The 23101-nt window shown below is 46.2% G+C and overlaps 1 protein-coding gene across 1 annotated transcript; it reads left to right on the top strand.

The window, feature by feature from the left end:
* Positions 1-86: 86 nt before the first annotated feature.
* ALKBH1 (alkB homolog 1, histone H2A dioxygenase) lies at positions 87-22831 on the top strand. The gene is made up of 6 exons (XM_050953332.1): positions 87-242; positions 10368-10476; positions 13805-13967; positions 18763-18853; positions 20460-20653; positions 21219-22831. The coding sequence occupies exons 1-6, from the start codon at positions 87-89 to the stop codon at positions 21640-21642; spliced, it is 1137 nt and encodes a 378-aa protein (XP_050809289.1). The 3' UTR covers positions 21643-22831.
* The last annotated feature ends 270 nt before the right edge of the window (positions 22832-23101 follow it).

Here is a 23101-nt window from a genome sequence, read left to right as displayed (position 1 = left end):
TTCCCGCTCAGCCAATCAGATCCGAGCCGTCCGTCGGCTTTTACTCCCTCGGCTCGGGTGCGGGGGCGGGGGGGTGAGAGGTTGTCATGGCCAAGATGGCGGCGGCGGCCGCGGCCGCGGCCCTGGTGAGGGAGGGTCGGGAAGACGCCTTCCGCCGGCTCTTCCGTTTCTACCGGCAGCGGGACCTGCGGGGCGGGCCCGACTTGCGGGGCGTAATTGATTTCTCCGCCGCGGGGGACCAGGTAACTGCGAGGAGTGGGGAGATCTCCGCTCCCGGGCTCTGGCCGCCGCTCTCGCCCTCGAGCCCCCGCCGCGTTCTCCAGACCGGCTGAGCCGCAGGTTTCCTACTCGGGCATTAAGTGCCATGGGGGGGACAGGAGTGTCAACTCGGCCCGGGCTATTCACTGCGCTGCCCACTGCCACCTGTAAGGAAATCGTCAGTTTGGTTCCTCTCAAAATCATGAGATGGGCTCAGAACCGCGAGGTGCTAAAACCCTGGGGCTTTGTCTTGGCTTCCTGGTTTGTGAGCCGTCATCGCGTTATTAACTTTTCCCTGCTGCAAGTACGCGGGCTGGAAACGCGTGTGCTCAAGGAAGGTGGAAATTCTCCTGTGAGGGCCTGACTCTGGGAGCTGGGCGCCAGGGAAATCGTAGGGTGGCATGTGACTTGCGCTACACTCTGAGAATTACTTGTAGCACCTCGGAGACTAACAAATGTATTTGAGCATAAGCTTTCGTGGGCTAGATATGCTCATCTATGTTAGTCTGTAAGGTGCCACAAGGACTCCTTTTTCTTTTTGCTGATACAAAGTAACACGGCTACCACTCACAACTCTGAGAATTGCCATCTCTAGAGGTTGTCATGAAAGCCTTTTAGAAGAGCCCATCAAGTTTGCTTACAGAGTATTTAGAGAGGCTGGAGTTTCCTCCTTTCCGTATGTATGTATGTATGTATGTATGTTAATATTCCTATTTGCCTTGCTGCAAATGCTTGTCTTGAATATTTATAGTACAGACAATGATACAGGTAATGTGGCTGCCTCTTCTGTAAATAACACTGCCTTCTCACCTTCATACAATCTTTCACCAGCAGTAGTTGATCACAGTGTCTGTGACTAGCATTTTTCCCATCTGCAAGAGCAGATTTATGGGTATTTATTCTTCACATGAAAGTTGTGTTCAGTGCGGTGGGCTGGAACCTCATGGAAAACTGTGAAATGCACCCAGCTAGAAATCCTCTTCCATGACCTGTTAATCTCTCTGCATTTCTAAAGCACCATACTGGCTATACCTAATCTGTTAATATGATCGCATTCCTCTTGGTTTTTTTAATTGTATATTATTAGGACTATTTCAGAAAGGAAGCTGTTTCCTTAAGAGTCAATCTGTCTGCTGCTTATTTCGTACCTAAACCAAGCATCTTCTATCTGTGGTAGCACAATTAGCTGATGTAGAGAAAACACATTAAGAATAGAGGTTAACAACTTCAGGGGAGTAGTAAACGGAAGAGGCAAATAAGCTCTCTCTCTAAAATAACACACAGGTTTAGTGGTCCTCCAATAACATTGGGATGAGCACATTCTGATCATAGGAGGCAGCAGTAATGACCTCCAAATTTAGATTGCCTAACACTTTCTACTATAAAAGATTCTTGCAACCCTTTTTCTTTTTTCTTCTTTTTTTTTAAAGCTCTTAACACCGACTTTGGAGGATAGGATTAAAATTCAAAATGATCTGGACAAACTGGGAAAATGGTCAGAAGTAAATAGGATGAAATTCAATAAGGGCAAATGCAAAGTACTCCACTTAGCAAGGAACAATCAGTTGCACACATACAAAATGAGAAATGACTGCCTAGGAAGGAGTACTGCGGAAAGGGATCTGGGGGTTATAGTGAATCAAAAGCTAAATATGAGTCAACAATGTAATACTGTTGCAAAAAAAGCAAACATTCTGGGATGTATAGCAGGAGTATTGTAAGCAAGACTCAAAAAGTAATTCTTGCGCTCTACTCTGCTGCTTAGGCCTCAACTGGAGTATTGTGTCCAGTTCTGGGCGCCACATTTCAGGAAAGATGTTAACAAATTGGAGAAAGTCCAGAGAAGAGCAACAAAAATGATTACAGGTCTAGAAAACATGACCTGTGAGGGAAGATTGAAAAAATTGGGTTTGTTTAGTCTGGAGCAGAGAAGACTGAGAGGGTCTGTTCCAGTGCTACGATTGTATGATTGATTGTTGTAGTCCAGGAGTAGTCAACAGGTGGACCATGGGCCAAATCCAGACTGCCAAACTCTTTTGAACGGACCATGAAATTTATTTTTATCATCATCTGGTTTTTTTTTTTAATTATTTTCTCTGGAGTCTGGACCTTGACTGTACTTTGACCAAGAAATTTGGATCTTGACAAAAAATAATCGACTACCCTGGCTGTAGTCCTTTGAAATTCAGCAGGAGTGAAACCCTCAGGCTACAGAAGTGTCTTTTCTTTTCTCCATGAAATACTGTTGGAAGTTTCAGAGAGAAACTGTTAAAAAAATACCATTTAACCACTGTGACTTTCACTGCACAAGAGAATGTTGGCAGAATGCCAAAACGTCTAAACATGAATATTTTTAAGGCCAGGCTCATACATTGGCTAAAGCAGCAACATGCATTTATGTGGGAACAGGATCTTCTGGAGCAGCTTTCAGGGGTCAAAGAGCCCAGCCTCACTCTCTACTACCACCACAATACCCCTCCTGAGAGGAGACACATTACCCCAGCAACTTATCCCCTTTTTGGTGGTGGTGGTTCTGCTTCCCCCAACTTCCTGGGTAGGAAGGAGAAGAGAGTCCCACTATGACACTCCCTGACTGTTCTTCAGACCTATCACAAAGCCCCAGTTATCCCTGCCTTGCTTTGGGGACATAACATGGGGAACAAATCCATCTGTCTCTGGGGGGACCAAGAGAAAAAGCCAGGTTGAGCTCCCAGACCCAGCATGTGGCACCAGCAGCCCATCCACCCTTCTTGGATAGCATTCTTCTGCTCCCAACTAATGTAGTTAGTGCTGTTTAAGTCAGGGGTTCTCAAACGGGGTTGGAACCCCTCAGGAGGTCATGAGGTTATTACATGGGGGATTGTGAGCTGTCAGTCTCCACCCCAAACCCCACTTTGCCTCCAGCATTTATAATGGTGTTAAATATACAAAAAAGTTTTTTAATTTATAAGGGTGGGGGTTGCACTCAGAGGCTTGCTGTGTGAAAGGGGTCACCAATACAAAAGTTTGAGAAACACTGTTTTAAGTGTTAGAAGTATATGTTGAAGCTGCAAGGTTCAAGCTCTGCTAATGAGTCATGTGGGGATTGTTGCAGTTTTACTTTTTATATATTTATTTAGGTTGCAAAGTCAAGCAATTTAAGTTAGAAAATGCCAGATATAAAATTGCCTGGGCCATCCATCATACCAGGAGAAGAAAGCTGGATGCGGGGGAGTCTCTAGGCAGAGTTCCTCTGGGCAGCGTCCACTGACTTCTTAGATGCCTTTGAGGAGCAGTGGGCTCTATTGGAAGTTCTCTGCTTGGTGTCCCCCCCAGGATCCCTGCTTCTTTATCTCTGACCTCACCTTTGCTCCTGTTTTTTTCATTTGTTGTGCCCTATAAGCAAATGATGCTTGGGTCCAGTGGTTCCTCCCTCTTAATTGAGGGGGAGGGCCTTTAGTTTTGGGCAGGCCTACAGCCATTCATTCCTAGTACTTCAGATATTGCACTCCTTCCAATTTCAGCAATAAATGAGGTTGGGGCACTGCAGATGACAGCTTCTTCCACTTACTACCTTGATTCACTCCTAGAAGGAGTCTGTACTGTGCACTGAATGAGGCAGGGGTCCTGTGGAAAAAAGTGTGTGAGATTAGGTAATTAAAGACAGTTTTGTAATGCATTCACACAGAAGGACCAAATTAAAGTTGCACAGGCAACCTTCATTCTGGCATTTCCTAACTTTTGAGAGCTTGCTTATGCAACCTTAATAATACTCTTAATATGGTTTGTGCGTAATGTCTATATAGAAGTCCAGTCAAAGTGTTTCTACACCTGGTAGGCTGTAAGACAACTGGTCATAAAATCAAATCATTTTTATTGCTCTCTTACTTCCCCCAGCATCATTTCCAATGAAGTCCTAAGATTGCATGACCTGCTAGTTAGAGATTAATGCTTTATATCATTTGAAAACTCTGATTCCAGTCTGTCACATACTATAAAACTTTGTGGTTTCTAGCTCTAGTAGCTCTTGTAGAGTGGCCATTACATCTTAATTACTGTATTATTGTATGGACAAAACCAAGTTATTGCTTAGAATGAAGTGATTTTTTTTTGTAAGATCCATTATCTTACAGCCTACCATCTCTAGAAACAAATGTGTCCAAAAGCACTGCTAGACCAAGGCAGCCCTAGTGGTTTTAATGTGCGATATCAAAATCCATGAGGGCTAGAAACAAATGCACTATGCCTTTTAAAAGAAGCTGAGATTCCACATACATTATATGCTCATAAGCCTGGGATTTTTCAAGATAGCAGACTTTAAAAACATAAGTGGTTTTTGGCCTAGCAGTTCTTTTTAGGCAATGGTCCAGTGCTTTTTCCTGAGGGCATTCTGCACCAAAAAAATAAAAATTCTGTGCACAATATATTTATTTGTCAAATAAATGTGGAGGATCCAGCATGGCATTGGGGAGCACACGCCACTGGCAGCGCAGAAGTGGGAGATCACTGTGCAGCTCTCACACCCCAGCCGCCTAGCTGGGACATGGACTAAACAGTGAGGCTGTACCAACCCTGACACAGTGCAAGGACCGAGCCTGCCTCAGAAATATCCCAGTGACTTGTCCCTCTGTGCCAGGTGTACCATGTGTGGGCAGGCAGGCAGGATCCAAGTGTGGAGGGACTTAGTAGTGTAGGGGTGGGATCAAGGTGTGGGTTGAGAGGGTTCTGTGTGGGGCAGTCTGGGTGCAGATGGCTCAGTGGGGGATCTGGGTGTCAGGGGGCTGTGGATGCACAGCGGCTTGTTGGGGGGTTCTGGGTGCAATAGTAATGGCCCCTGCAAGGGGACTAGGTAAAGGGGCTCAGGTCTGGGAGGGAGGTGGTTGGGGCTCAGTGTGGGGAGTCTGGATGTGGGGGCTCAGTGGGGTTCCCAATTCTGGGGGAGTGTAGCTCAGTGGCATGGGGATCTAGGTGCAGGTGACTTGTAGTAGTCCAGATTGGGGGTGGGAGTGGGGTGAGGCTCAGCAGAAGGGTCTGGAATCACAGAGCTTGGATGGATGGAGGAGCAGCTCCCTGTACAGGGATCCCTCTCACTGCAGCTGAGGAGTGATGGGTGCAGGAAGTGGGGTGGAGAAGGGAGTTTGCAGAGCTTCCTGCTGCCTGGGGAGAAATCTGGGGGTGGGTCTGACCTGGCCCTGGATGCCATGCAGGGGAGGAGGAGGTCCTGTCTTGCCCAGCCCAGACTAGCAGCTGAGCCCAGCGCAGGGAGGAGACACCAGCCAGGTCTTTCTCAGTCCTGCTTCCTGCCCCAGAGTGATTTACCTCTCTTCCGGCTGCCCTGGGCACCCAAAACATACTGCTAGGGAGGGTTGCATGACCACTCTTGTGGCTTCCCATTGCTTCTCTGTAAGAAAGTCATTTTTCTGTGAGGAAGCAAAGAAATCTGCATGAGGGACATGAATTCTGCACATGTGCAGTGGCGCAGAATTTCCTCAGGAGTAAATGCTGAATGTGACAAGTCTTAGATTTTGGACCAATAAAACTTGAATTCTCTGGAAGCAAATAATTCAATTTAGTTGAAATCTCTTTGGTACTAAAAAATGAGAGAAGAGAAGCAGAATTGTTTCTTCATTTAATTCTCCCCTCCCCCCCCCCCAAAAAAAAAAGTCATGGCGGTATCTCTGACTTTTAGGAATTATGGATGGGTGTAGATTTGCCTGTTGTGACATTGTTCAAGTAGCTGAGGGCAGGAGTCTTAGATGTTCTGATGGTGCGCAATAATTATCGATAGCCCCCAGATTCTGTCCTGTAATTCCTAAGCAGCAGGGATACACTCTCCCATTCCTGATATGCACAGTGCCTCAGAGGGGTCCAGGCAAACACACATCATCAGATTGTGTGACTCGATGATAGCATCACTTCAATTCTTACTCTCTCTGGTGTTTTTGCCTTTAATTCTACACTTTCTTGGTATTTTATACCCTTCATGAGGTCTGCAGAGTAGAGAATCTCTACAGCTGCTGTGTGGCTGAATTTGGGTGCATAGGAACAAAAAGGATGCTGGCCATGATTGGAAAAATAAAGGGATGGGCCAGGAGTTATTGTGCAACACTCTCTACTCTTAAGTTGATCAAGGTTACAAAAGTCCAACTCAGCTTGTTACATAAAATTGTTTATGAAAGTAGGCGGAAATTGGAGACAAGTAGACTGCTACAAATTGGTTTAAGTTAAAAGAACTGTGATAAGAGGTCTTCAAGGCTCCTGGTAAAGTCACAGATCACTAAATGGGAAGAGTGGGATGCGTGGACCGGAAGGAGCCACGCTTTACCTTCATGACTTCCACCTCCACTATCTCCTGGGACATGGATCCACCATATCACCATCATTGTCCTGGTCCTGGCCCAGTCAGGATCAGGTAACACTTGTCATCTCCACTAGCTTTGACTGAGGCTGTGTCTACACTACAGACCTTATAGTGGCATAGTTGTACCACTGCACCTGTGCCCCTATAAGATCTCCCAGGTAGCCCTCTATGCCAACATAGATCATGTAGATCATAGAATATCAGGGTTGGAAGGGACCTCAGGAAGTCATCTAGTCCAGTCCCCTGCTCAAAGCAGGACCAATCCCCAGACAGAATTTTGCCCCAGATCCCTAAATGGCCCCCTCAGGGATTGAATTCTCAGCCCTGGGTTTAACAGGCCAATACTCAAACCACTGAGCTCTCCCGTGAGCATGATTAAACCATCCCCAATGAGCAGTGGTAGGTGGGAGAGCGTCTCCTGCTGACATAGCACTGTGCACACAGGCACTTCTGTTGGTGAAGCTTATATCTGTCAGGAGTGTGTGTTTTTTCACACCCCTGACCAACAAAAGTTTTACCAATGAGTGCTAGTGTAGACATAACCTCAGTCCTGAACAACACCTGGAATATGAGATTTGGGTAATCCCTTTTCTCATGTTTCATTTTCTCCCTTGCATTCCTACCATATTTCTTCTCTTTCCTATTTCTCTTTGCCTTCTGTCTAATAGCGAGTCTTGCTTAGCTGCCAAGACAACTCTATGCTTTGCAACAGTGCTGTGAGGCTATGACCAGAAGAGCATCTAAAAGCAATGCCTTCAACAGCCCACTCCTGGTACAAGTTTGACAGATCTTGATTGGCTGATGAGATCATGTGCTGAGCCTGTGTTTCTCCTGCAGTGAGGTTCTAAGTCACACCACAGACAGAATCTGCATTTTCTGTTTGTCGTATTCTTTTCTCTTTCCTCCCCTCAAAAATAACAGATAATACCATCTAAAACAGTGGTTTTCAAACTGAGGGTTAGTTTTGGGCTCTGGGGTGAGGCTGGGGATGAGGGGTTTGGGGTACATGAGTGGGCTCAGAACTGGGCAGAGGGAACTTAGCTGCAGCCCCTTTGGGAAATTTTAAACACTTCTAAGTATTGAAAGCATCAACAGTGTCTGATCCATTTAAATATCTCTGTTCTGTCCCTACCACCATCGGAGGTGACTCGATATTTGGCAATGGATGTATTTCATTTCCCCCCATGGGCAAAAAAACGTGTGGATCTTCTCTTCAGTGAGGAGTGAGTGTAAAGCAGTTGAGTTCTCTGATGATGTGAGATGTCTCCAAGCTGTCTTGCTCTGAGGTTTATTTACCTGTTTCAGAGCATGTAGATCTTTGGCACAGAAGCAGTTTCCATTATTCTGAAGAAAGGGCCGCAGCTGGTGTATTAGTATCTTGTAAAGGCAGGAGCTGGGAAGTTTGTGGTGACATCCTTGGCTGAGGAAAGAATCTTCTCAGGCACATTCCACAGACAGGAGTCTCTGAGCTAATAATTATTCATGGTTTTCCAGTAAAAATGGTTAGATGCAGGAAACTCCTAAATGCTAAGGATTTAGCGTCACCTGATATTTGTCCTTTGATTCAGAAGACTGTAAACCAGGGGTCAGCAACCTGCGGCACGTGCCAAAGACGGCATGCGAGCCACTTTTTAATGGCATGCTGCTACCTGCCAGATCCCGCCCCACTCAGCCCCTCCGGCCACCGCGCTCTCCTGCGGGGGCAGGAGGCAGAAGCTTGGTCCTGCCAACAGCCAAGCTCCCCCTTCCCCCAGCATGCTGCTTTCCTACCCCTCGTCCTCTCCTTCCCTGTGCCAATCAGCTGGTCATCCTTGCGAGGGGGATGGGTAGCAGAGCTTCAGCGTGCTCGCTGCTCCGGGGAGGAGGCAGAGAAGAGGGGGACAGACGGGGCCCTGAGGAAAGGGGTGGAATCGGGCATATCCCTCCAGTCCCCTGTCATGAGCCGCTCATGGCAGGGTGCTCGGAGCACCCCCACGAGCCGAGCAACCCAGCCCTCTGCCCTGACCTCTGAACCTCCCCACACACCCAGCCCTCTGCCCTGACCACTGCACACCCCACAACCCCAGCCCTGACTTCTGCACCCCTCACACACCTCCAGCCCCTATTCTGACTCCTGCACCTCCCACACATACCCAGCCTCTCACACCCCATGCCCTGACTCTTGCACCCCCCCACATCCCCACCCCCATCCTGAGCACCAAACGGGAGCTCCTGCACCCATGCCCCCCCCTGCACATTCCCACCTGCATTCCCAGTCTGGGGTCCCAGCCACCGGCCCTACTCAGTCCGTTGCCGGTCTGGGGTCCCAGCTGTCAGCCCCTTACCAGCCGGGGTCCTGCAGGCCCTGCTCAGCCTGCTGCCAAACTAGGTGAACGGAACCCCAGGCCGGCAGCAGGCTGAGTTGGCCAGTGGCATAAGATCAGCATTTTAATTTAATTTTAAATTAAGCTTCTTAAACATTTTGAAAACCTTATTTACTTTACATACAACAATCAATTTACAAACAATTTAGTTACTAAACAATCGTTTAGTAATATAGACTTATAGAGAGAGACCTTCTAAAAATGTTAAAATGTATTACTGGCACGCAAAACCTTAAAATACAGTGAATAAATGAAGACTGGGCACACCACTTCTGAAAAGTTGCCGATCCCTGCTGTAAACTGAGGCCCTGTCAGCTTTGAGTGTGCAGAGAGACAAGCTCTGCCTAGGCACTTATACTGCATTGTGGAGTCTGAGTAGTTGAACTAAGGCTATGTCTACTCTACCGCGGTAAGTCGACTTACCGCAGGGTCCACGCTATGCTGGGTCGATGGGAAATATTCTCCTGTCAACTTACCTTTCTCTTCTCATTTAGAGTAGAGTACCAGGGTTGAGTGGAGAGTGATCTGCGGTTGATTTGGCCGGTCTTCACTAGATCCACTAAATCAACCCCGGTGCATTGATCCTCAGAACGTTGATCTTGGGGTAGTGCAGACACAGGCTGAGAGAGAACATGATCAGTGAAACAATCCAAATGAGGTGCAAAGAATAACACTTAATCCTGTAGCTGCTGATTCAGATACAAGAAAAAGAGAACTGTGTGGTCTGAGCACAAGATAGGGAACAATTCTGCTACCAGTTCTGGCACTGACTCATTGTGTAGCCTTGGCCAAGTCATTTTATATATCTGAGTTTCCCTTTCTGTAGAAGACAGATGATCCTCACCTACCTCCAAAGGGATTGTGATGAGTGACAAATGTTTGGAAAGTGCTCTGAAGGTGGAAAGTGCGTTGATGATGGGAAGTGTTATATAAGTGCTACGCATTTACTATCTAGTGCAGCTTGATGGATCTGTCAACACCAGCATGAGGTTGCAATCTGTGAATAGGTGAATACATTATTTCTGGCCACATGTAATTTTTCCCTGCTGCCCCTACTCCTTTAAGAATGAGGGGTTTTCCTTCTGACCTATGATGAATGATAAAGGCTCTAGCTTCTGTTTGATTTGTCATATATTCATGGCAGTTTAACAATTTGATTTTGCTCCTGCAAGTTCACTGAGGGAATAGTTCTCTGGGAGCATTCCTATCACTAGAGTCCCTGAGACGCTGATACACTACAGCATAGCCCCATTCCTTCCTGGCTTACACGCATAGCAGGAAAGACTCCCATGCTCCTATTTTAACGTAGTTGAATATAAATCAGATAAGCTTCATCTGTCTGTATTTGAAGGGATGTCAAATTTTTGCCATGTTCAGCTGCCTGACTTCTGCTTTTCTCCTGCCAGATGGTCAGCTCTGACCTAAGCATTTCTTCAGTCAGCGATCAAGATGCCTACAGAGCAGGACTGCGGCCAGTTAGCCAGTGGAAAGCCTATTGCCTGGATGGGTACCCAGGTAAGTGCATCTGACTTCAAGCAAGACAAAACATGGCTTTGCCACCTCTGATTTAATTGTCTCCCTCTCTTGTTCTCCCCATCCTGTACTCTGTGGCATTACACTGCCCTGGCTGAGGAATTGATATAGGTTTGTCTGTGCATGATATAAGTTGTAGCCCAAGTGCAGCAGAAAGAGGAACCGGTTTAGAGCTTTGAAGCTTGGTATGCATGAAGAGGGAAACAGAAGAATAAACAGTTTTTTGAGCTGTACCAACTCTACCTTCCATCTTGAGAATGGAAATCCATTGACGCACCCTGTGAATGGAAATCCATTGACGCACCCTGTGACAACTATCTTACATTTCCATAGCACCTTTCATCTCAAATTTCAAATGCTACAGGAATAATTTCACCCATCACTGAAATGCAGTCACCTCTGAGATGAAATGGCACTAATGTTAAACCATGCACAGCAACAGTGCACAGCAGTTGAACAGAGTAAGAGAAAGGGAATCCCATATCCAGTTGAAGCTGTCAGGGGAATTTAGGGAGACAGACTTATCCAGGAGTTAAATGGAGACTAAGAGATTGCAGATCCCAGTAACAAAAAGTTTCTTCTGGTATTTCTGTTGTGTGTATGTCACCTGTGACGTGCTCTATAAGCCACCCTTTGAATGTAACTTCAGTTGCTGTTCTTGAAAACTAGAATTCCAGGCTTACTGACTTCTCTGCTCTGGAGCCAGCCTGCCATTTTTGAAATTGAGATTGCCCCAGGAACTATATGGCTTAGGTACCCTACTGGAAATTTAATATTTGTAGGCGAGACCCCTTCACCTCTCTATCCTATTAACTTCGGTTCAGTTTACCAACCACACATTCAGTCACTGCCTGCACGTGTGCCTGCTGTCATGGCTGCCCCATAGCACCCCCTGTCAGTCTACTGTTGCACTGCAGTGCTCCCTGTCTGTTTTCCTCCCCAAAGTGGGTCTCCTTTGCTCTCCACACACCAGTTAGTTCTGGAGAAGTGTTTGAACCCTCCAGCCAAGTCACAAAACACGAAGTCCAACTGAAAAGTCCAGACAAACAGAAGGTTCTTCTATCATCTGGGGTGTCTCTTCAACATGCTTCTGGGCTTTATTCCCAGCCACTTTCTGGGCTACCTTTTAGAGTCTCTTTCTCTGCTCTGGGCTATGGCAGTGGCCCCAGGCTGCTTCCCTTGGAATACCATTTCCTGTGCAAACTGGCTCAGAGCCTTCTGTAGGAGCTTACTGCCTGTGGTTCCAGCTGCCAGACTGAGTTCTCTCTGCCCTCTTACAAAGCCCAGGTGTCTGTTTAGCTAATTAATTGACACCCAAGCATCTACGTAATGAACTACTCACAGGTGGATCTGGGTTTGCTCATTCTCCTTGCCTCTTGTGGGTACTGGGATGGGTGGATTTAGAACCACTCAGAACTGAAAGTCTGCCATGTCAGTTGTGGGGGAGGAACCACTGAACCCAGATCACAGATGAATTATGGGGACAACAAATGACAAAACAGGAACAGGAGGGTCAAAGGTGTAAAATCAAAAGGGGACACTGAACAGGGACCCCCAATAGTGACCACTGCTCCTCAAAGGTGTCTAAGGAGTTAGTGGACACTGCCCATAGCAATTCTGCTCAGAGGTGCGATTTAACAAGGGACTGGAAATAGGCCTCAGAGTCGCAGAGCATGCTTCTCCCTCCCTCCCCATACTAAGCTTCCTCCTCCTAGTTTGATGGATGGCCGTCTTAGCCAGCACCATAAGGATGTTGATGAGGAGGTCTTGTGACTTTGTAGGGCTATGGGTGGAGTGTGAGGAGATGTGGGGAAAAGTGCAGCCAGAACCTCAGTAAGAGGTTTTGGAGGAGCCAGAAGAGGGGCTGCAACTTGACACAGTCTATGTAGATGTGCACCAGGCTCCCATTTCAGAAGGGACAGGCGTTGGCAGATTCCATGAACTGTACCAAATACATGCGTAGGTTCACGGCTCCATGGAAATACCACTACCTAATGTCGCTGGCAGGCCATGAAACCAGAATGAAATACAGACTGGCCCTTCAGGTTCCCTGCCCTCTGCAGGTGGCAACAAGTCCTGCTCATTCTCTAGCCGTGCCTGTCACAGGTAGACTAGTCCTAACTCCCCTGAAAGGGCCAGCCCCCATGACATGTGGGTTCTATTCCAAGCTTTGCTGTGTGACCTAGGATAATCCCCATCTAGTGCAGTGTAATTCATGTATTTTGTAGAGCGCTTTGAGAACACCAGGTATAAATCTATCAAAGGGCAAAGCAGTATTATTATTATTCTGTTCCATACAGATGCCAACAGAGTAAATGTAATACTTCTGGTGAGGGAATGTCTTGTAAGCAAAGCTGTCAGAAGGCAGCGCCATGATCTGGAGGGTGTAGGGGATCGAGTGGAATGAGCAATGGTATCCTAATAACTTGAGAGCACCTTTTCTAAGATAGTTAATTTACTGTTGAAAGGCCTATAAGATTTGCTGGCAGGAGGTTTTTTCTGTTTGTTACCTCTTTCATAAAGCTTCAGCGTAAATTTGTATCCCACTGAGACTTTCAGCCTTGCTGCTTGTCTTCATCTGTTTCTGATTTTGTCCCTGTTTAACCTTAAATATCTTCAGAGTTCAAAAGAATCCAGCTGAACAAATCCTGGAAACTTATTTTGCTTTCTTTTTGCCTCTATACATCTCTCTTTTTTTTTTTTTTAATATGAATTAAAAGAGTTGGTGTTGGTGAAATTTACCATATTGATAGTCCTGGAGAGAGAGATTCTAGATCCACGTGACAGATATAACATGGACTAGTGGAAGGGAAAGTGTCCCCTGTGCACCTTGCACCCACAGGTTTGCCTCAACTCTGACCTGGCAGGGACCCCTTCTCTGCTTTCAGGGATGAATTATGAGGGAACATTCCAAGAACTAAATCTTAATCAGCCCAGAGAAAAGGAGGATGTGAGGAATATTTATCTGCCCACTCCAGCCACCTGTAGTTGGTGGTTAGACTGGAACACTGTTTCTTCTCCTGTCATCACTTTTTCCTCACACTGAAGCTAATCACTGTCTCCACTGCTAGCACTTTCTCCCTGAAGCCTTATTGCTGACAATCCTCTGCTTTGGGCAGAATAAACCCAGTGGGTATGGGATTAGTTTGTCTCTCTGGTACTTTGGTAACAGACTTCACCTGCCCATGCATAGAGTCAGTGCTGGAGCACATAAGAGAGTTTCTCAGTATCCCTCCAATGCTAAGGGTTTAGAAAAATGGATGGACACCTAACTATATTCTTTCTTTTTTCTTTTCGACTGCATGGCCAGGATTTATTTTCATCTCAAACCCCTTTCTTCCGGGCTGCCAGCGGCACTGGGTGAAGCAGTGTCTCAAGCTGTACCCCCAAAAACCCAACGTGTGCAATCTGGACATGCACATGGCTGCTGAGGAGACCATTGATCTGTGGGGGCAGAGCCAGGAGCACCTGAGGTGAGTCCTGACTGTCAGAATAACCTCAGATTATCAAATAAAACCAGAAGGATTTGGCACCTAGCTAGTGGAATTTTCCCACAGGTCAGATTGGCAGAGACTGTGGCGGGGGTTTGCCTTCCTTTGCAACATGGGTCATTTGCAGGTTTAAACTAGAGTAAATAGTGGATTCTATGCAACGTGAAATCTTAAAATTGTGATTTGAGGACTTCAGCCAGAGGATAGACGTCCATTACAGGAATGGGTGGGGAAGGTTCTGTGGCCTGCAACGTGCAGGAGGTCAGACTAGATCAGGGATAGGCAACCTATGGCATGTGTGCTGAAGGCGGCACGCAAGCTGATTTTCAGTGGCACTCACACTGCCCAGGTCCTGGTCACCGGTCTGGGGGGCTCTGCATTTTAATTTAATTTTAAATGAAGCTTCTAAACATTTAAAAAACCTTATTTACTTTACATACACCAATAGTTTAGTTATATATTATAGACTTATAGAAAGAGACCTTCTAAAAATGTTAAAATGTATTATTGGCATGTGAATCCTTAAATCAGAGTGAATACTCGGTGCACCATTTCTGAAAGATTGCCAACCCCTGGATTAGATGATCATGATTGTCCCTTCTGGCCTTGAAGTCTGAGTCTAGTATATTAGCAGGGGATGGAACTGGCAGAATATTGTGCAGGAAGAAGGGTTTCACACAGTATTATGGACTTAAGCATCTTAAATTCAAGTTAGGTCTTTGCACTGCTTGGTGTCATTGCTGATGGAGTTAATCCTAAGGATCTTGGTCTTGTCCTTGTGAATGTTGAGGCCAACCTGTGATGACGTGGCTGCCACTACGTTGGTCTTCTCTTGCATCTGCTGTTTACTGTGCGAAAGGAGCGCAGTGTGAAATCAGTCCTACTGTATGGAGCTGAAACCTGGAGGACAACCAAAACAACCATCAGGAAGATCCAGACCTTCATTAATAGCTGCCTCAGAAGGATTCTCCAGATCCACTGGCCAGACACCATCAGTAACATCCACCTCTTGGAGAGGACCTGCTGGGAGTTGACAGAGGAAGAAATCAGAAGGAGAAGGTGGGGTTGGATAGGACATACACTATGTAAGCAGCCAACTAACATCACCAGACAGGCACTGTGGTGGAACCCTCAAGGCAAGCGGAAAAGAGGCCGCCCAAGAAACACCTGGTGACGCAAACTTCAGGCTGATAGCAAAAAAATGGGCTATACCTGGAACCAGCTAGAGCGAATGGCCCAGGACAGAGGGCTCTGGAGATCTGTGGTTGGCGGCCCACACCCCGATTGGGGTGACGGGCGTGAGTGAGTGAGTGACTGCTTGGTGTGCACCTTTGCTAAGCCTCCTTCTTCCAGCCGACGGAGCAGGACCCTCCAGTTGCTATGAGTCCATTAGACAGTGACAAGATCACAAGTAGGATAACCATTGCCTCTCTGCATTCTCATTCTAGAGATCAGGGACCGTGCCATAGTGAGCCCAGGGAGCAGGAATTGTGAGGTCTTTCTAAGCCTTAGATTGGAGCCAGTGCTGTAGAGGTGAAAAGCCTCTTTCCAAACTCTCTCAGGCTGCCAGGCAGCCTGCCTCACACTTCCAACCTGGCAATGGGTGTCCTGTAGGTGAAAGGCTCCACAGCCCATTCCCAGAACCGCATGAGCCAGCCAGTCTTGTCTCATCTTCTAATCTTGTTTTGATTCCAAAGGCTCTGTAACCATGAGACACTTCCTGTAACCAGTTTCCTTTTGCGTTCCTCCTTGCCCGCAAACCTGCCCATTCCCTCTCCCTTCCAGAAGATGCACTTAACATTTTATCAAGGGAGCAAAAATGCTCTGCTGTACTGAAAAGGTGGAGAGCCACTGTAGCCCCACTATGAAAGCAAAATGCTTTCCTCTCATTCCTTCAAAACTGCCTTGGGAAATTGCTTGCTCTCTTCTGGGGTTCAGCAGGAGGAAGGCACTGCAGTCTAGAACTTTTCTATTGTAATGCAATTCCCATTTTGCCCTGAGAGGTGAGCCCTCTTAAGGCACATTTGCAGAGTGCTGTAAATGGAAACTTGTCTTGCTGCTACCCGCGCTGTTGTTGATCTGAGGGTGAGTGAAGTATTCCAGGCTTTTTGTTTCTGAAGTCTTGGCTTTTACATTTTTATGTTCAATCTAGTATGAACGTTGCTTTTTAAAATCTGGTCAGTAGTCCCCCCCAACCCATCAGGTGAGAGAACTGAGGTGCCACTGTGACTTGGCAGGACTTTCCTAGGAGCATCCTCTGCGTGCACACAGGGCAATCACATGGAGGTTAATTTTCAGCTGGTGCTGATTCAGCTGAAATCAGTGCTGCATGAGTGTGATGGCTGGGAGAAACTTTAGCACTTTTAGTAAGCACTCACTTGAGAGAATGAGCAAGCAAACTGATGTGTGGGCACTTTCACTAGGGGAGAGCAAGTGACCCAGCCAGCTCATCTGTCTTCTTTAGGCAAGGGCTTTTTGGGGTGCAGAGAGAGTTGCTGGGGCTCCATGGTCCAGAGGAATCTTGGAGTTCCCACTCCCTGAAGGCACCTATCAAGCACTCATCACTGGTAGAGGGGAAGTTGGGTTTCTTCCTAAATATTGGGAACTGCTAGCAGTTCCAAAGGGCTTAGTGCATTCCTCTGCCATCTTGCTGAGGGAGAAAAAGTGTTATAGTGGCAATTGCTACCAGGGGATTGAGGAGGAAGCTGATACCAGCAGAAAGAGTTGGGCTTTGGAGCATAATACATTATATAAGAGTAAATAAACCAAAAACCTTGAAACTTCATTGCCTCCCCAGAAGAGCCATCAAAAGACTTTTAGCCCACGCAACAGTGAGGCTTTTAAAATGTGAGTGAACTTAGTGCTATTGAAAGAGAAGAATTAGAGCCCTGTTTATTCCAAGCAGGTTCTGTTCATGCCTCCTTGCATCTTTGCCAGTGCATCTCATTCCTGACCCACAGCCCTCTCCTTTTCCAGTCCTGAGCTCCTCCCACTCCCAGAACTCTGCTCTGATGCATCTCATGCATGCTCTGCAGTTCCCCCTGCTATTAATTAACTGGGCACCCTGCATAGTTCTGCTAATGCATTTCAGTTTTAACCTGTAGGCTCCCTGCTATTTCAATTTTGTTCCCCTTCCACACACACAGCTCTGCTCTACTGATACCTATCAATACCTGCAGCACCCCTGGCTATTCCAGTCCTAGGAATTTATCATTTCCAAGAGTATGAAACATCATCTTCCTTCACAGCAACCACTTGTGAAATTACACACAAAGTGTTAAGGCCTCAGGGCAAATAAGCTGTTGAACATGTAAGAAGTGGAGATCCTGGTGTCACAGAAACACCTCTAGCATTGTAACAAAAACCAGGTGAAGAGAAACATTGAAAATGGAGGTAGTGGTAGAATTCTTTTTTAATTGCACATGTTAAGTTCTCCTTGAAGTGCGTGGGAATCATAGGTTCTCCATCCTTTAAGTGCAGTGCCATGTACCTCTGGGCACCATGGGTTACTCAATCCAACAGATATTTGAAAGTTACTGTATTGCTACATTACAGTAACTGCAGTTCCCTGTATTGTACCTTGAAGAGGGAAACTGGAATGGGAGCTGTGGAAGTTGGCCTTTAAGGCCTGTCCATGGTGTAGGTTAGAAGCTGTGCTACTATCTACAGACCTGTCATTTAGAGGGCAAAAAAAGTGGAAAAGCAACAGCCAAACATTGAAGTTTGGGTCAGACTTGGCAGCGGCAGCAGAAACAGCATGCTTCTTGTTTGCTGAGAGAGAAGGTGTGTAATTGCGTTAACAAGCCTTGTAGCTGAAAGCCAACCTCCCTGGCACTATTATTTATCAAAATGCTCGGAAACAGATCCTCTTTCACAGCAGAGCAAACAGTAATAAAATAAAGAAAGAGGAGCTGCAGATGCTGGGATAAATGATTGGGAGGTGTTTCATCTGCATGCAGCCCGCTCCATATTTGCCACTAACATGTTGTCATATGACTGTCTTCCTTAAAAATACTTTGAGGAACTCTCTTTTTGTCCTGCATGCCAGTCTGGATGGTTGTCAGCAGTATTCTAGAATAATAGATATTACAAGATGGAGCAGACTTGTTAGTTCATCCATCACATATCCCATAGCCAGTGCAGCATTACTCCTTCCATGATGTCTTCTGGTCAGTCTGTCATCAACACTTTTTGTAAATGCACCAAGCAACAGAGAATCTATCCCTTCTCTTTGGTGACCGTTACACAGCCTGACCCATCTAACTCACTGTCCTCTAGTTCAGCCCAAATATTCCCTTTCTTAATTTCATCCCTTTTTTCTAGTTATACCCCATGTGTTGCCCTACATAATTCTTCCTCCTTTTTTTTTTATTTACACCCTTCAGATGTTCATAGGCTGAGATGTTCCCTCCCCACATTAGCTGTTTAGCCAAGCTCTACAAATTTAGTTTTTTTCCATACCTTTTAAAGCTATTCCTTCAGTCGACTGATCACCTCTGTTGCTCCCATGATAACTCCAGTAGCTCCTATATTGAAAGTGAAGTGATGGCCGTTTGTTGCAGGCCCCTAGATTTTGTACAAATGTCATAAACTGAACTTCCAGAGGAGCTGCGCCCAGGAAAAGATTTGGGCACTGTAAGTGAAAGATCCATTGTGAGATGTTTAATGTGCTGTTGTACAGGTGAATGTCTCCCATTTCTACATGCAGCAATATCAGAGAATGTCAAGGAAGGAAATAAATGTCCATTCTATTATCTGTTTAAATTTTGTCTTTTAGGAGCAAAGGTTCCGGCAAACGGGAGCCCAGAAGTTTACTGGAGAAGCTGCGCTGGGTGACCTTAGGTTACCATTATAACTGGGATACCAAGGTATTTGAGGAGAATCACTCCTTTGTTTCTCTTTTTTCCTGCATGCTTCTAATGGAGGGTGCACTTCTGTCAGAAAGGGAGGAGAGAAGGACATCCCAGAATGCAATGACAGGGAAATTTGTATGGCCCCACAAGGCTCTGTCTCAAGAAGGGCCTTGAGCCAAAGCTTGATTTAACGGGAGTTTAAATCCTACGCTTGGGTGTTGGGGGTTTAATGGCAGATGTGTGTTGCCATGTGTCATTTCCTTTGGGAGGTAGTGCAGTGAGGCACATCTGGCCTGCAGGCCTGAGTCTCTATTCAGAGTATCTCTTCCTCACTGAAAGGAGGTGGCCTTTGAAACATTGTAACTTGGTAATTGGACATAAGAGTGGGGCATATCTTCTGATCTTGGGTATGTGAAGGTGAGCTATTTCTGAGGGTAGGTCTACACTACAGCTTAAGTCAATATAATTTACGTTGCTTAGGGGTGTGAAAAAGCCACCCCCAGAGCGACGCAAGTTACAGTGACCTCAGCAGTGTCCATACCAGCGCTATGTTGGTGTGGGAGATGCTCTCCCACCGATGTAGCTTCTGCCTCTCACAGAGGTGGAATAATTATCCCAATGGGAGAGCTCTCTCCTGTTGACGTAGAGCATCTTCACGCTGTGCAGATGTAGCACTTGCAGTGTAGACTATCTGTAAAAAACAAAACAAAAAAAAAAAAAAACCAAAACATTACCTCTTGGTAAAGGGTAGAGGAGATTGTTGCTGGAGTGGCTGTAAACTTCAAGCCTGAAGCAATAGCAATGCCTCGCCAGCCAGCAGGAATCATGTGGCTGTTGAAGATCTCGGAGACAAAAATGGCCTTTCTAATCAGACTCTTGATCTGAGGGAGGCTGGGAGAGGAATGCAGAGCAGAGCAAGAGCACAGTCTATCAGCGCGCTGCAGACACACTTAGCCAAATTACCTGCAGCCTTATCTGTACAGAGTGAGCCTATTACTGAACAGCCTTAATGAAAATGCAGCTGCTCCCTCCCGGTCTCCCCAGTCAGAGATATTCAGTGGGGAATAGAAAAGTGGAAGTTGTGGGGTTGCAGTTCTGTGATTTTTTTTTTTTTTTTTTTTTTTTTTTTTTGTTCAAATTGGAGGCAAAGCTAGTTGGCTCTGGGCTTTGGTGATGGGATAGACAGAGCCTTTCACCTCTAGTTTTGTCAGCTTTAAGTAATGACTAAGTAATGACAGCTGCTCAGTAGCCCATGTAAAATAGCCTCAGGTCTACCACCCAAACCACCATATGACGTAGCACTATTTAGCATGCATGTCTAGTGGCAGTCTCAGCACAGACCCAGAATTGAATGGGCCACTGAGCCTAAATTTATTTTGTTCCCTCCAAGAGTGTTCATCCAGAGCAGGGTGTGAGGGACATTTGCCTTGCTCCTGCCCCTGTGTGATCATTCTGGGCTAATATAAGATGTCATTCTCCAGCTGTCAACTTGACATTAGCATGCAATAAACTATAAAACAAGCCCCTGAGTTCTCACTAAATGTTTTTTAAAACTGATTTTATTGCTCTTGGGTTCTGTTTTTCCTGAGCATTTCTTTTCTCTATGCCCTCCCTTCTCCAGAAGTACTCAGCAGATCACTACACTCCTTTCCCCTCAGACCTTGCTTTTTTGTCAGAGCAAGTGGCTGCTGCTTGTGGGTTCCAGGGCTTCCAAGCTGAAGCAGGGATCTTGAACTACTATCACTTCGATTCTTCGCTGGGAATTCACGTGGATGAGTCCGAGCTGGATCATTCTCAGCCCCTCTTATCATTCAGGTGAGCCGGGAGAAAGGCTTGTGTACTGTGGAGGGGCGGCACATCCATTTACCTTCTATTGAATGCACGTTTTTGTAAACTAATGTAAGGTTACAGGAGACCCATGAAACTTAGTGGTAAATTGTCTGTTTGTAACCTTTCACCTCTGGAGACTTGAAGAGCAAGGATGCTGTAGATCAGGAGTGAGGTGCATAAGCAGAGCTGTGCATGAAAAGGGCATAGGATTTGAATTACAGTGGATGCTGCTCCTCAGGATTTAGGGGCACATCAGCAGAGTTGGAGCCCCAAGACTGGAATAGCTGAATGGCAGGGGAGTGCTAAAGGGCAGGAATGAAATCCATCAACAGAGCTCCTGCCCAACTTAAACCAATGCATAGTTAGTCTGTTTTATGTGCACTAAACTTAGTGGTAACAGAGGGTCCATCTGGCCTATAAAGAGGAATTTAGCTGATTAAAATCCTCCTGTTTCTGCGCATAATTATTATTTCACTAACTGAGCTTTCCCTTCTGTGTGTGTTTTCTCTCTCTCCTCTCACTCCCACCCGCAACATTTCGTGCTTCCCAGTTTTGGACAATCTTCTATATTTTTGTTGGGGGGCCTAAAGCGTGATGAAGCCCCAACAGCCATGTTCATGCACAGTGGGGACATCATGGTAATGTCCGGCTTCAGTCGCCTGTTGTACCATGCTGTCCCACGAGTCCTCCCCAACCCTGAGGGAACAGCTTTGCCCTCGTGCCTGGAGCAGGCATTCCCCTCAGACTTTCCTGACCGCTCAGTCATTGAGCACTGCTCTGAAGAGGACTGGCAGATCTGTACCAAGTATTTGCAGACTTCCCGCATTAACATGACCATCAGACAGGTGCTGGCTGTGGGTCAGAGCTTTCCAGATGAGTCCAGGAGAGAGAGAGAATGGGATGCAACCTCTGAAACCTGTTACCACCCGGAGGATGGTGAAGTCAAGCGGCACAAACTGAATACAGACAGCTGAGATCTGGAGACCACTCTAGGGCCTTTGGCTTGGACTGGGCCGGTAACCTCCCAGGTGGGGCAGATGGTTCAGGTGACCACATGGAGCCCCATCCAGTTGTGGAGGGAATAGGGGACTCCAGCAGAATAGTTGTGATCATTAGTGGTAAGGTGGTTGTGGTGGGGACAAGAGAAGGGTCTATGAAGGGGAAGAAGGATGCTCATATGGCCAAAGGATATGGCTGGGACTCGCCTCTGTTTCCAGCTTTGTTATGAAATTACTATGTGACACTGAGCAAATAACTTCCTCTCTGTACCTTAGTTTCCCCATCTGTAAAATACCCCCATCACAGGGATTTTGAGGCTCAATTCATTAAAGCTTGCTAAAGCACTTCGACATTCTTGGATAGAAGGTGCTAGCAAAGGGAAGGATGTGGTTGCTCTTATGGTAAAGTAAATTATTTGATTTACAAAGCCCAGTTGAAGTGCACTGCTGATCATGCACAAGTTTAAATGGCAACATGTGTCTGAATGGGCATCTGCTTACAGCGCTTTTAATGTGGGGCCACATCTGCCCCTCATACTGACTCAGCTCTCAGAATCCAGAGGCTACCCTAAACATGCTCTGCAAAAGGCTTGCTGTATTAGCTGGAGTCCTTCCCTCTGGCTGGCTGTTTACACCCCACACCCTGCAGCAGAGACTCCTCTCATGAGTAGGACTGGGCTCTTTTAAATACCTCAGGTTTTAGAGCACAATAATTAGGGCCAGGCTTCCCTGGAATACCTACTGATTTCTGTTCAGGCCTCCTCCCTGTGCCCCGTGTGTAACTGAGCCCTAGACCCCATTCTTCAGAATCGATCCTTCTAGTTATCTGCAGAATGCGGTCTCTGCAGTCCCTGCTTGGCTCCTTTAAGAAGCAACATGAGGAGAATGGCTTCCAAGCAGGAACAATGAAGTTGTAAATTAAGTACCAAAAAAAGAAATTAATCAGTGACTATCGCTAGTGCCCAAAAGGTAATTGTATTTAAACAAAATAAGGAAAACACTGGCTTCTGTGCCCATCTTCTTTAGGACTCAGACCTTCCTATCAGCTTTTTAATGCAATTTTAATTGTTTGAGGGCAACGCTCTATCCCAGGGGTATTTTGTCATGCTTTCCCCATGAATACACTTACTCTGTTTTTAAATTAAAGATTTCTATCTCTCTTGGAGAGTTTTTTTTTTCTTTTCTCCTGTTTAGTTATTTTTCTGTATTGTTAATGCTGTTGCATCCCTTTTGCTGTTTCCTTCAGGATTCTCTTGGATGTGCTAACTGTGCCATCCACCAGCTATGTAAAAGGAACCCTGCATAGGTCTTCAGGGCCACTTGGTTTATATGGTGCTTGGTTTTATGTTGGGCTGTATGAGAGAGGTGCTACCTTCAATGCCTCTTGGCTAAGTTCAACTCCAGCATGGACTTGGTATCTCTTCCTGTAGGGAAG

The sequence above is a fragment of the Gopherus flavomarginatus genome, chromosome 5 (genome assembly GCF_025201925.1).
Source record: "Gopherus flavomarginatus isolate rGopFla2 chromosome 5, rGopFla2.mat.asm, whole genome shotgun sequence".
In the NCBI taxonomy this organism is placed as follows: domain Eukaryota; kingdom Metazoa; phylum Chordata; order Testudines; family Testudinidae; genus Gopherus; species Gopherus flavomarginatus.
Note: the sequence above shows the minus strand (reverse complement) of the source record. Positions and strands in the feature narration are given on the sequence as shown.